Source organism: Pipistrellus kuhlii, unplaced genomic scaffold (assembly GCF_014108245.1).
Source record: "Pipistrellus kuhlii isolate mPipKuh1 unplaced genomic scaffold, mPipKuh1.p scaffold_m20_p_3, whole genome shotgun sequence".
Classification (NCBI taxonomy): Eukaryota; Metazoa; Chordata; class Mammalia; order Chiroptera; family Vespertilionidae; genus Pipistrellus; species Pipistrellus kuhlii.
This window is the reverse complement of record NW_023425529.1, coordinates 137,060,602-137,074,041: the sequence shown is the minus strand read 5'-3', so window position 1 is coordinate 137,074,041 and position 13,440 is coordinate 137,060,602. Positions and strand designations below refer to the sequence as shown.

The 13,440-nt window shown below is 46.9% G+C and overlaps 1 protein-coding gene across 1 annotated transcript; it reads left to right on the top strand.

Annotated features, from left to right (window-relative positions):
• The first annotated feature begins 8,096 nt into the window (after window positions 1–8,096).
• On the top strand, window positions 8,097–13,190 carry SPRY2 (sprouty RTK signaling antagonist 2). The gene is made up of 2 exons (XM_036456793.2): window positions 8,097–8,504; window positions 11,388–13,190. The coding sequence occupies exon 2, from the start codon at window positions 11,439–11,441 to the stop codon at window positions 12,384–12,386; it is 948 nt and encodes a 315-aa protein (XP_036312686.1). The 5' UTR covers window positions 8,097–8,504; window positions 11,388–11,438; the 3' UTR covers window positions 12,387–13,190.
• Window positions 13,191–13,440: the final 250 nt, after the last annotated feature.

Sequence of the window (13,440 nt, the reverse complement as noted above, 5' to 3'; positions counted from 1 at the left end):
GCAATCTTCACAGCAACCCTTTTACAGATGGGAACTACAATAGTTATTTATTTATTTTTTATTCATTCATTCACCCTATTTAAACATAATGTTTAAGTTGCTTAAATTGCCAGACGCTTCAGTGCTGGGAATAAAATGGCAGGCAAAATCTGACTTGAATCCCAGACCTCATGGAGCTTGGAATACTGTGAAAGAGACAGTTATCAGTCGAATGATTGCTTAACTTTGTAGCAGAAAAGGTCAGGACAAGAAAAAGAGAGATATGACCTAGTCATAGATGTCAGAAAAAGCCGTCCCAAAAAAAATCACAACAGAGGTTGAAAAGATAAGTAGGAGTTAACATGGCGAAAGGCCAGAAAAGGGACCATGTCCCTGTGGCAGCAGAGAGGTAATTTTGAGCAGCCTACAGGTCATGGCTTCAGAGCAGAAAACAGGGCAACGTGGTGCAACTGATGACTGTGAAAAGAAGGGTGCTGGACTATTGGACTGTGAAGTTGGGTTAAGGACTTGAATCTTTATCCGAGGAATAATCACAAGCAGGGCATGCTCAAATGCTTCAGCTTTGTCCAATGTGGCCTAGATTTCAGAACCTATGAGGATATTTAGGAGTACAACCTTCAGTATAATTTTCTTTTAGGAATTACCCTTAAAAAAATAAACGATGATAATTTTAAAGGTCTGATTTCTAACTTGACAAGTGCATTATTCTCTAAATGACAAGGAGATTTTCACAAAGAACATGAAAAACAAAATGACTCACTATGTGGTGGCTTAAGTCTTGCAGCTATTTTTAAAATACGTTCTTAAAAGTAAGCCAAATGCTAACTTCTTAATTTGAAATTACAGATTAATATTTAATTTTAATGAATATTGCCATACTTTTGCCACATGTACTTTTCAAAGTAAGAAACTCATAGGTGTTTACTTTTACCTATATTCTCTAGCCTTCTAGCATCCGCCTGTTTGGTAATTTCTGGATGATCTTGTTTAAAAATAGGTGTCCCCTATAAGCTTCCTTTCTATTACATAAAAGTTCCACAAAGATTTATTTTCTAACCACCATGCTATACACCTGAAACTAATACAAAATAACATTAAATGTAAACTATAATTGAAAAATAAAAGGCACTAACATTTTTAAAAAGATTTATTTTTGCCCTAGCCAGGTGTCTAAGTTGGTGGAGCATTACCTGTGCACCAAAAGGTTGCAGGTTGGATTCCTGGTCAGGGCACAAACCTAGGTTTGGGGTTTGATCCCTGCCTGGTCAGAGAGCCTAAGGGAAGCAACTGATGGATGTTTCTCCCTCACATTGATGTTTCTCTCTCTCTCTCTCTCTCTCTCTCTCTCTCTCTCTCTCTCTCTCTCTCTCTCTCTCTCTCTCCCTTGTCTCTCTCTCTCCCTCTCTCTCCCCCTTTCTCTCTCTCTCCAAATACATTCTAAGAAAAAAATTTTAAAAAGACATGTCCTTTGGTAAGGATTAGAAAGAAAATATTCTTTTTTTTAACTTTTCATTTTTTTTAATATATATTTTTATTGATTTCAGAGAGGAAGGAAGAGGGAGAGAGATAAAAACATCAATGATGAGAGAATCATTGATTGGCTGTCTCCCGCACGCCCCCTACTGGGAATCAAGCCCACAATCCCGGCATGTGCCCTGACCAGGAATCCAATGTTCATAGGTCTCGGCACAACTGCTGAGCCACAGCCGCAGGACAACTTTCTATGTTTGTGACCCAAAGATCACCCATTCAATTCCAGGTCAGGGGCATGCAGGAGGTATCCTATCAATGTTCTCTCTCTCTTTCTCTCTCTGCCTCAATCTGTAAAAACATATTTAAAAAAAAAAACAAAACTTGTTTCAGTTACTTCCTGATAATTATGCAAACCACAATGATAATTTCCAAACTAGAGGAATGACTTAAATTCTGTCATTAAAAATTTTTAAACTTTTAATTTGTTGTCACAAAATTTTAATTACATTCATTGGTTTTACTTATTGGAAAGCACTTATGAAGTGTCTAATGTTGAGATTGGAATAGATCCTTTTAAAAGAATGAGATGGTGAAAATCTATTTCCATTCCAGGACCCTAAGAAAGAAGTCCAACGTAGGCCTGATGTTTACTGTCCAAATCTATGGAATAGTCTATCTTTTTAAAGAGTCTCCACCAACATGGAGTATGTATAGAAAAGCTATTTGATATAATCCCACCATGTTTATAAATGATTCACAATTCACTGTAACTTCAAGACACTTCTTGTCCACAGGCACAAATTAACTCTGCATACAATCTTATTCGATTTCCCTAATTGAACATTTTTAAATTTGCACTGTTGTTAACTGAGATTGGTTTGGGGCTGGCAGCCTTGATATTATTGTGGCATCTGGACCTTAAGAATGGCTTTAGTAGAATTTGTTTGACTACATCTTCCTAAGAGAACAGGTTGAACTTCCTATGCCCTTCTAATCAAGTGTCCACATAATGAGAAGTATAAAACCAAAACTTCCTATTTATTCAGAGGCTAAAATCTTCCTGTTGCTATTAAAGTTAACCGGTAATATCTAAATAATCATTTCAATTTATGATTTTCACTTATATGAAGCATTAGCATCTGGGTTGAAAAGATTCCAGGAAAAAAAAAAAAAAAGTAAGAAAGAGAAAAACAAATAAACCTAGGGCTATTGTTGGGGGAGTAGGCAAAGCAACAATACACTGTTTCCACTGATTACACTTTCTCTGCCTACATCAATCCTACAAAGGAAGACACTTGACTTTCAGTCAAAGAACAAATATATTGGAAATAGAATGAGAAAAATCATGTTGGCCAGCACAGAAATACTGTTTTGCCTTGGTAAAGAACTTCAGTCCACATTTGATTTTGCATAAATTTCAGTAATAATGTGCATGGATCTAGCAGGAAGATGGATTAACCAATAAAAACCACAAGATCAAATGTAAGATTTCTGAAAAAGACCAGACCCACAGGAGCCTCCAGTTTAAGGTTAACTCACCAAGACTACTCCTCTTACCTGGGATATCTCCATATCTTTCCAGAATTGAGTTAGGAATAAGGACATCACCGAGTTGAGTTAGGAATAAAGATTAGATGCAGAGACAAATTGTTCCTATTTCTCCAAGCTGCCTAGATAAGAACTCAAGTAAGTGGTCCATTTTTTTAATTCCTTTACATCTTTAGTGCAGCCACTCCCAATTCCCTCTTAGTGGCAATATCAATAGAATTTAGAAAATCAAAGCAATTCAAAGAGTGGAATGACTCGCAATGCTACCAAAATCAAAAGGTCCATTATTGGAAAACCCTTTAATTGAGGAAGTGTAGTGAAGCATGCGAGACTTGGTTGGAAAGTTTGTAAGGAGGACATTCCAAAAAGGGAAGTGGGCTGAAGGCAGCCCGCCCTGTTTCTTGGAATTCTGACTTAGGGTAGTTTGGCTGAAGGCAGCATCCCTAATTGTTCCTTGACCTTTTCAAACTAGTCTGTGCACATACAGACCTTCAGGTGTTTACTGGAATCCTTAAGCTTAATCTTCGGGTGTCCTTGCTTAAAGGACATTTCAGATACATGTGTCCCCCCCCCCCCCCCTCCAAGATTACTTATCCTATTGATTGTATCTAAAAGATAAACTTTATCTCAAACTGCTATTACAATAAAAGCCTGACAAGGCAAGCAATCGAGGCTGTCTGGTTCCTATAGCCAGGCAGTCCCTTAGCCCTCTCTTTCACAGTGAACCTGTGTCAGAGTAATCATTCATCCATCTCTCGGGGTCTGCTGGTCAGTCCCAGCAAGGACAGTCTTTCTCAGAAGAGTCCCTGCATAAATTAAGTTTATTATATTATTGGAATTGGGATGTGAGAATAAATAATGGTTGAAAGACCTAAATTGCTATTCTTGGAAACAGTATACATGGGTGTGCTTTGGGCTTATTGGAAAGCACTTATGGAGTGTCTAATGTTGATATTGGAATAGATCCTTGAAATAACCAAATCATCAATAACTATTAATTCTTCTTTGTTTCAAGAACACATCGTATCACTGCTTGATTTCTCTTTGGTTATCAAAACTAGTTCTGAACCAAGTAAGGTCAAGTGATTTGATCAATCTCAAAAAGAAACCAGAACTATAGTTGCTCAAAGCTACATTCACCTATTACTACACATAAATCAGAAGCTTAGATGAGTAAGTGCAACCTTGAAAATATCTGACTTAACTAGGCCGACATACCTACTGATAAAAAAACATGTCCTCACCGAGACTGGTTTGGCTCAATGGATAGAGCGTTGGCTTGGGGACTGAAAGGTCCCGGGGTCGATTCCGGTCAAGGGCATGTGCCTTGGTTGTGGGCATATCCCCAGTGGGGGGTGTGCAAGAGGCAGCTGATCGATGACTCTCTCTCATCAATGTCTCTAACTCTCTATCTCTCTCCCTTCCTTTCTGTACAAAATCAATAAAATTAAAAAATAAAATAAATAAATAAAAACATGTCCTCATTGTTCATCCTGATGTCTTTTACCAAAGATAAAAGTAAACAAAATTCACATAGGTTTGTGCACTGCCTCAGGAGACATATACTACTTTCAACAATAAAGATTTTTTTAAAATAAAAATAGTAAACAAACAAAGAAGCCCAGACAGCATGGATCAGTGGTTGAGTGTCCACCTATGAACCAGGTCACAGTTCAATTCTCAGTCAGGGCACAAGCCGGGTTGTGTTGCGGGCTCAATCCCCCCAGTCACGGGCATGCAGAAGGCAACCCATCAATGATTCTCTCTCATCTTTGATGTTTCTTTCTCCCTCTCTCTCCCTCTCTGAAATCATTAAAAAATACATTAAAAAAATAACTAAAAATAAATAAATACATTGAGAATAGTTATAGCTACAAAAGGAAGTAAGTCCAAATAAATGAATATAGAAAATAAAATGAAGGCAGAGGTCCCAGATATATGACACACAGTCCTGTTCGACTGTTAGAACTAAGTAGGCATGTTACCCCCAGAATTTGGAGAACTTGGTGCAGCATGAGTTTCCATAGACTTGATATTTTTCAACATTAAAGCAAATGGTAACACCTATTCAGGCATCGGGGCTGCCTCTCTAGAAGTTTCCACAACGCATTTGAAAATGGACCTCATTGTCAAATTTTGCATGAACATTTTTTCGTAATTCTGAAGAATCACCCAAAATTAACCCGTCATGATTTTGTAATGCAACATGAAAATCCATTCAGGAATTCATTACAAGAGCTGCACCAAACGCTTCCTTTTGGGTACATGCACACGCATACACATAAACATAATTCCTCTTAGGGATTATAACTCCCTAAGCAAACTTTGAAGGCACAATATACTGCTTTATACGCCACTCATGAAAAAATAATAATTGCACTACGTAAAATAAATAGTAAGGAGTGAATTAGAAAGAATCCAACAGATTTCTGTTTTTACCTCGTGCTTAAATTATAGGTTAAATGTTTTCCCAGCCAGCAAGTGGGAGGCTGTAGCGAACGAGGGGGAGGGGAGAGCTAGATTACATGGGATTCCTTCTAGCTCATGAAAGAGAAGTATAAATTCCTAGCTTCTTCCCTACTGACTTGATAAAAATACAAGGTGCTCTAACCAGCCGGAAGCTCCTTTCTTGAAAATGCCATTTTATGCTTTGATCCAAAACAACCTGTCTTCACAGACTTCCTGCATCGCTGGGGGAACAGATTGGGCACAGTGTCTCCGAAGAACAGCCTTCCGGTGCAGGGCATTGGAGAGGCGAAGGGAAGGCGTCTCTTTCACCTGTTCTGCCGGAAACATGTTCCGACCAGGCTTGCACCACCTGGCTGCGGGCCCCCAACTCCTTCATCTTGGTAAAGGCTGGAGTTCTTTGGAACCCAGGTGCCTCATTTCGCATTCCAAACCGAATGTGTCGGAGACGAGTGGGAAAGCTACCTGTTATGGCATTAAATACTTTTTTTTTTTTAATTCTATTTTGAACCAGCCGATCTAATGTATATTTTGTGAGCAAAGCAACCTCGCCAGAGTTTGGGGGGGTAGAAGGCTGCCCCAGCCCAGCGCCTGCAGGGCGCCCCCTGGTGGCCGGACGCGCCGTAAGATCCGAGGCGCCTGCACGTCCCCCGGAGGCTCTCAGAACCGGGGCGTCGGGCAAGCGGCCGGGGTGGGGAGGGTGGGAGCGGGGATCCGCGCCTGCAGCCCCCGAGGCGCGGCGGAGCCCTCTCCCCGACCCTCGTCCACTCTCACCCCAGGGTGGGGGTGGGGGGGGGCACGTAGGCCAGCGCCCGGAAATAACGCATGGCACTTCCCTTGCCATCTCTGGCTCTCAACCCCGGGCAGGAGGGGGGTGGGGGGAGGTGGTGCCCAGGACGTGCGCGGGCGAGGGCTCGGAGAGGGCGGCGATCCCCGGGGCGGCTGCAAACGGATGTGGCTGGAGCGGGACCGAGCACCACGTTTCCCCAGCACTGGCCAGCTCCACGCGGGGGCCAGGTCGCAGGTGCTATTCCTAAGTACTAATCGCACTTCCCTGCAAAAACATTCTGTAAATCACTTGAATGCAATATTAGGTGTGTGTGTGTGTGTGTGTGTGTGTGTGTGTGTGTGTGTGTTGGGGGGGTGGGGTGATTTCTCCGTGGAACTCACGCGCAAGCACGTTTTTTGGTAACCGAACGGCAGTGAGAGCAGCGCGCCTGTGTGCATTGCTATCTTTACATTTTACTTTATTTCTTAAAGTAGGAAAATGCAGTCCAGAGTACCACAATTGACACTGGGGTCTTCTTGAGAACTGTTCTAAGTCACAGAAGAGCAGGAAATGAAGGGGGGACTGTCCCGGGTACGTGGAGGAGGACATCTGCTGGGCAGCGGCGAGCCCCCTCCCGTCCCAGAAACCCTGGAGCGGCGTGGCCCTCAGGAATCGCGTGTTTATTACTGAATTAACTACGTCTGAAAAGGCTTATTGTATAACTCCCATCAGCTACTGTGTGAGACAGAACAGAGAGATCTTCAAAAAAAAAAAGCTCCCATTTAGGTAGCTAACCACCCTTTTTGGAAAATAAAATTTAATCTTAAAACCGAAAAAAAAAAAAAAAAACCCTAACAAAATGAACACAATCAAAACCAAACCCCCGCCCAGGCCAAAGCAGAAGGTACTTGAAACCCGAATCTGCATTCCGCCCCTCGCCGCTCCCGGGCGGGGGAGGCGGCGAGGGCCGGTGCCTGGTGTCTAATCGCGTTAATCCGGGAGACAAAGAATAAACCAATAGCCCTCCCACCTCACTTCCCGCTCCCCTTCCCTTCCCCGGCTCCTCTCCGCGTCGCCCCCTCGAGGGGGGATCAGGAAAGGGGAGGTGGGTTTGAAATGGATTCTGAAATAAGTCTCGAAACCCTGCAACTTGTTTTAAATGCTAACACGGAGCGGCCCGGATTCGTTTTAAATGTTGATTCCTTTTCCCAGTGGCGGGGAGGAGGGAGGGAGGAGGAAAAGAAGAGTGTTCCGTAAGTCAGACCAAGCCTTACGGCTCGTCCTCATGGCCTCGGGGGAAATCCTAGGGTCCGTGTTTCCTCGGAACTAGAGGAACGGCCCCCGCGGGCACCCAGGCGGCGGGACCTGCCCGGGGACGCGCCGGGCGGCGCGGTTGCCCTTTTGAATGCCTCCTGCGGCTCGGAGCGCTGGCAGGCGCCGCCGTGCGAGTGAATGTAGCCCCGCGGAGCCAATGAGCGGGGACCGGATGCGATATATCCTCTGGGACAACAACTGCTCTGTTCCGCCTCGGATCCACATGACGCCACTTACTGCTGCCGCGGCCGCCGCAGAGCTCCCTGCCTCCTCCGGAAAGGCGAGGGCGCAGGCCAACCGCGGCCCCCCCCCCCTCCTCCTCCTCCCCAGGGCCGGGCCCCAGACCCTCCTCCTCCTCCTCCCCCGCCTTCCCCTCCTCCGCACCCCCCGCCCCCGCCTCGGCCTCGCCGCCGCGCCTCCCCAGCGCCCAGTCTGCACGGCGGAGAGCTGCGCGCCGCAGCGAGCGGAGGAGCAGAGGGGCCGGCGGAGCGCGCAGCGCCCAGGCCCCCGCGCCGCCCGGCCCGGCCCGCGGCCCCGCGCCGCCTCCGCCCGGACGCGGCGGCAGCCTCGCGACCTGGCCATCTGGTGGCTTTAGGGTCTCTGGAAGGCCGTCTTCTTCTCCCCCACTCGCTCCTCTGCCGGGGAAAAGAGACTCGCCGTGAGCGATTCGGCCTCCAGTTCATTGAGAAAAACGAGGAAATAACTCCGCGTGCGCTTCTGGAGAAAGGGGGGGTCGCCTCCAGCCCCGAACTTCATCGGCTCGGGGGGGGACTTGGCTCCGGATTTTTTCCTCTCCTTTTTTGAATTCCGAAGTTGGACTGAAGTTTGAGTTTGGAAAGAAGGGGGGAAAGTTTGCATCGGGGCTGGGATTACTGGCACCTCGCTGGGAGAAGAGGATCCAACGGAGAGGGGTTGGTGCAAAGCCGCGATCACGGTGAGGCGCGTTCGGCTCTTCCCCCCTCCTCCGGGCTCCGGGGCCGGCGCGCTCTGGGGCAACATGGAGTAGGTGCAGCCGGGTGGGTCGGGAGTGGGGTTTCTCTCCCGTGGCCTCCGGTTCCCTAACCCCTAGGCTCCCCGCGGAGATCCTGAGACCCGCCCGCGGGTCTGCCCGGCCGGGGGGCTCGGCCTGCCTGGGCGGAGGCTGCAGCGCGCTGGGCGCAGAGTCCCCGGTCCCACGCGCCCGCACTCGGGGGGAGGGGGGATGTTGGGGTGGCGGAGGCTCAGCCTAGAGTCGGCTCCCAGCCCCGCATCGGTCCCGAATTCGGCGCTGAGAGTAGGAAAGGGGGAGAAATGCCGTGTTTTCAGGTCGCCGTTGCAGGCGCCCGCGTTTCTAACCTGCACCCCCTCTTTCTCGGGAGGGCGAGTCCTGGGAGAGGCTGTCCCGAGGCTGGGGTGCTCTCCCGGGACCGAGGGCGCGCGAGTCGCTCGCCTCACGGGGGCAGCGAGACCCCGCGGGTGGGGGGGGGGGAGAGGGGCCGGGAGGGGGAGCCCCCGCCTCTGTCCCGGGCGCACGGAGCCCGGTGCGGGCGGGAGCGGCGCCCTGCCTGGCGCCGGGCGCTGCGGTTCGGAAGCGCAGCTTTCTCTGTTTTCCGTTCTCCGCGGCCGGCCCGGGTCAGGCTTATTTTTTCTTTTTCTTTTTTTTTAAGATTGGGCTGACCCAACACAGGAAGAAAGTCATCAAGCGGTCGCGGTCGTTTTCCATTACCTGAAAATAGGTGGCAAAAGAGGCTCGTTTTCTTTCCCCGTTTGATTGGCTGGTCTACTTTTTTGTGGTCGCTGCTGTTTTTTTGTGTTTTGTTTTGTGGTGGTTTTTTGTTTTTGTTTTTTAATTGGGAATCTTGTGCGTTTTCACAAAGTGGCCGTGTGGGTTTGCCCCACCCTTGTGCTGAAGTGCTTTCCCCCCTCATCCTCCATCTGATCAGGCACTTCTTCATGGGGACTGCAAAGTAAGGAACTTAAAGACTAGGAGTGAAGGAGACTGGAAACTCGAGAGGGGGGTGCGAAACAGGCCAGGGGTCGGCAGAAATCACTTATAAAAAAAGGGGGGGGGAAAAAGAAAAAAATCTACACCCCCCCACCCCCAAAGATGCTTCTTTCCACCGCCAGCAAATCTGCGCGGAAAGTTCCCAGCCCCGAGGTATGGGTCCTGCATGCCCGACGTGCAGGGGAGCCCCGGAACATGCCCTTTATCTTTAAAGAGTCATTCCTCGTTAACTCCCAGGAAGATAGGTGTGTGCCGATGGCCGGCGGCGGCCCCGGACGGAGTGCCCCTGTGCGCGCGCGTGAGACTCCGGCCGCGGCGGCGTGTCCTCCGGGCGGCGGGGCAGGGAGCCGGGCCGGATGTGCCGGGGCCTCTGCGGGAACGCCCTGCGGGGGGCTCCGTGACCGCTGCCCGGGGGGGGGGGGGGGGGGGAGTGGCTGGGTTTGGATCTGGGGGGCAGTCCTCGGGGTGGAAAGGATGGGGGGCTGGGGAAGTGTGCTCCCGAGTCTCACCGCACGCCCCTCCGAGGCGCCCGCCCCCCGCCCGCGGCGGCGGTGGTGCGCAGGGGGCGGGGGAGCAGCCCGCCCTCCGGCGACGTGGATCCGCCCGCAGAGCGCGTCCCTCGGGGCCCGGCCCGGTCCCACCTGCCGGGGGACGGTGTGGGAGCTGGAGCGCGGTTGTCTGGTCTGCCTTTCTGCTGGAAGTGAGATCCGGTTTCCAGCTTTGCCTTGGCGGGATCCGGAGGCGTGTGTCACCTGCCTGTGTCTCGTTTCTAAAAACCAGAGGGAGGTTGGATAAAAGTAGACTTTTGCCCTTTTCTGTTCATTGTAGACTTAATGATAAACGGGAGGTTGGTTTTTAGAAAAGGGATTGTAATGACTTGTCAGGATGATAGATTTGGGATGTGACACTTGAATTTTTAAAACACTTCCTGTTATCACCAACCGGTTTATGTTCTCAAGTATTTTATTTTCTTTTATTATTTTTTTTTAGAAGCAGGCAAAGCATTTAAGATTTTGGCATAATTTATTTCTAAAACAGGGTTAACAGCTACAGAATTTTTAAGTTCTAGGCAATCGGGCTGTAAAATATACTCTGAAGTTGAGAAATGGAAAATAAATTCCTGTCTTGTTGTTTGTGTGAGTCTGCTTGATTGTGTTCCTGGCACCTATCAGGATTTGAATCGATTTGTTTTTAATTCTAAAACTTTGTGCCTACTGTGTATTGAATGATAGATAGTGCAGGATTGTAAGATTTATATAACTATTCTATGAGGGAGGAATGTTTACTGTTTGCATGCCATATTCATCATACAGGGATCTTATAAAGTCACAAAATACCAGCTAAATGATACTTAAAGGTATATGTTGTAAAAACAAATTTAAAGTAAGAATTTCTAGGCTGTATTTATTGATGCTAAAGACAAATGACCATGCTAATCTTAAACCTTTCCAAATTTGGAAAAAGTGTGCTACTTTTGAAAATGTCACTTGCAATGGTTATGTTCTAATTCTTTGCAATTTTTACAGGGAACCTAGACCTTGAAAATTTTATGTTTATTTGAAGAAGGAATTGATTGATACTTAAGCAGTTGAAACAAAGTCAGCTTTGTGTCACTACACATCACAAGATTAAAGAATTGTCAGTATCCAGCCAAAATTTTACATTTTGGTGCAGGCATTGATCACGTGGCTATTCTAATAATTCCCACAGCCGCTCAGAAACAAATCCTGTTTCTCTGGAGGAAGGAGTGGGAAGTGAAGGGTTAACTGAGGTGGGTGGAGAGTAGGAAGTATCCTGGAGCTTAAACCTACTCTTTCCTCTTGGTTTCTGCAGGAATTCAGATGTGTTCTAAGCCTGCTGGAGTGACCACACTTCCAAGACCCGATGGAGGCCAGAGCTCAGAGTGGCAGTGGGTCACAGCCCTTGCTGCAGGCACCCCGTAACAGTGGGAGACAGCGTGGGGAGCCCGACCCTAGAGAAGCCCTCATCCAGCAGGTACACGTGCTGTCCCTGGATCAGATCAGAGCTATACGAAACACCAATGAGTACACAGAGGGGCCTACTGTTGTCCCGAGGCCTGGCCTCAAGCCTGCTCCTCGCCCCTCTGCTCAGCACAAACACGAGAGACTCCACGGTCTCCCCGAGCACCGCCAGCCTCCCAGGCTCCAGCACCCGCAGGTCCATCCTTCCGCACGAGCGCCTCTGTCCAGGTCCATCAGCACCGTCAGCTCGGGGTCTCGGAGCAGTACGAGGACAAGTACCAGCAGCAGCTCCTCGGAACAGAGACTGTTGGGACCATCCTTCTCCTCTGGGCCAATTGCCGACGGGATAATCCGGGTGCAGCCCAAATCTGAGCTCAAGCCAGGCGAGCTTAAGCCGCTGAGCAAGGACGATTTGGGCCTGCACGCCTACAGGTGTGAGGACTGTGGCAAGTGCAAGTGTAAGGAGTGCACCTACCCGAGGACTCTGCCGTCAGACTGGATCTGCGACAAGCAGTGTCTTTGCTCGGCCCAGAACGTGATTGACTACGGGACTTGTGTGTGCTGTGTGAAAGGTCTCTTCTATCACTGTTCTAACGATGACGAGGACAACTGTGCTGACAACCCGTGTTCTTGCAGCCAGTCTCACTGTTGTACACGTTGGTCGGCCATGGGCGTCATGTCTCTCTTTTTGCCTTGTTTATGGTGTTACCTTCCAGCCAAGGGTTGCCTTAAGTTGTGCCAGGGGTGTTACGATCGGGTTAATAGGCCTGGATGCCGGTGTAAAAACTCAAACACAGTTTGCTGCAAAGTTCCCACTGTCCCACCCAGGAACTTTGAGAAACCAACATAGCATTATTATTAATCAGGAATATTACAGTTAATAGGATTGTTCCCCTCCTTTTTTTTTTTTTTTTTTTTTTTTTTTCTCCTTTTAACACACATATGCAACCAACTAAACAGTTATAACCTTGGCACTGTTAATAGAGGGTTGGGGTATTCTTTGCTGTTTGCAGTGAAATGCTTTTTTGTCCATGTGCCATTTTAACTGATAAGCTTGTTAGAACTCGAGGTATGGGGCTACAGAACCTGACGACTCACATGTTGCATAAGCTAAGGCAGCAGACACTCCTAGACAAAATGTTTCGTTTGTGAATAGTCCTTGCGAAATTTGTAAATTAGCAAATGACTTTTTTCCCCATTGTTTTCTTCAGAGATAATGTGCTATATTTTTGTATATACAATAATATTTGCAACTGTGAAAAACAAGTTGTGCCATGCTACTTGGCACAGTCACAAAATATTATACTAATATGTTGTACATTCGGAAGAATGTGAATCAATCAGTATGTTTTTAGATTGTATTTTGCCTTACAGAAAGCCTTTATTGTCAGACTCTGATTTCCCTTTGGACTTCATGTATATTGTACAGTTACAGTAAAATTCAGCCTTTATTTTCTAATTTTTTTCAACATATTGTTTAGTGTAAAGAATATTTATTTGAAGTTTTATTATTTTATAAAAAAGAATATTTATTTTAAGAGGCATCTTACAAATTTTGCCCCTTTTATGAGGATGTGATAGTTGCTGCAAATGAGGGGTTACAGGTGCAAATGTTCAATATAAAATAGAAAATATATTAACGTTTGAAATTAAACAGAACTCTTGTCTTATTTTCCCCCTCCCCCCCTTTTTTTTTCAAAGTGAAAGAAACCAAACCACATTCTATGTTAAAGCTAAGCATTTCAGTGAAATCGTTTCACTTATCTATAAGATTATTTTTATCTGTAATTACTGCAGATAAAGTATCTTGGAGATTTGATGATTTTCAGAGATAATTCTAGCAATTGGGAGAGAAATAACTGAGCACTTGACACACTTACCTGTATTAATCATGGGGACTTATT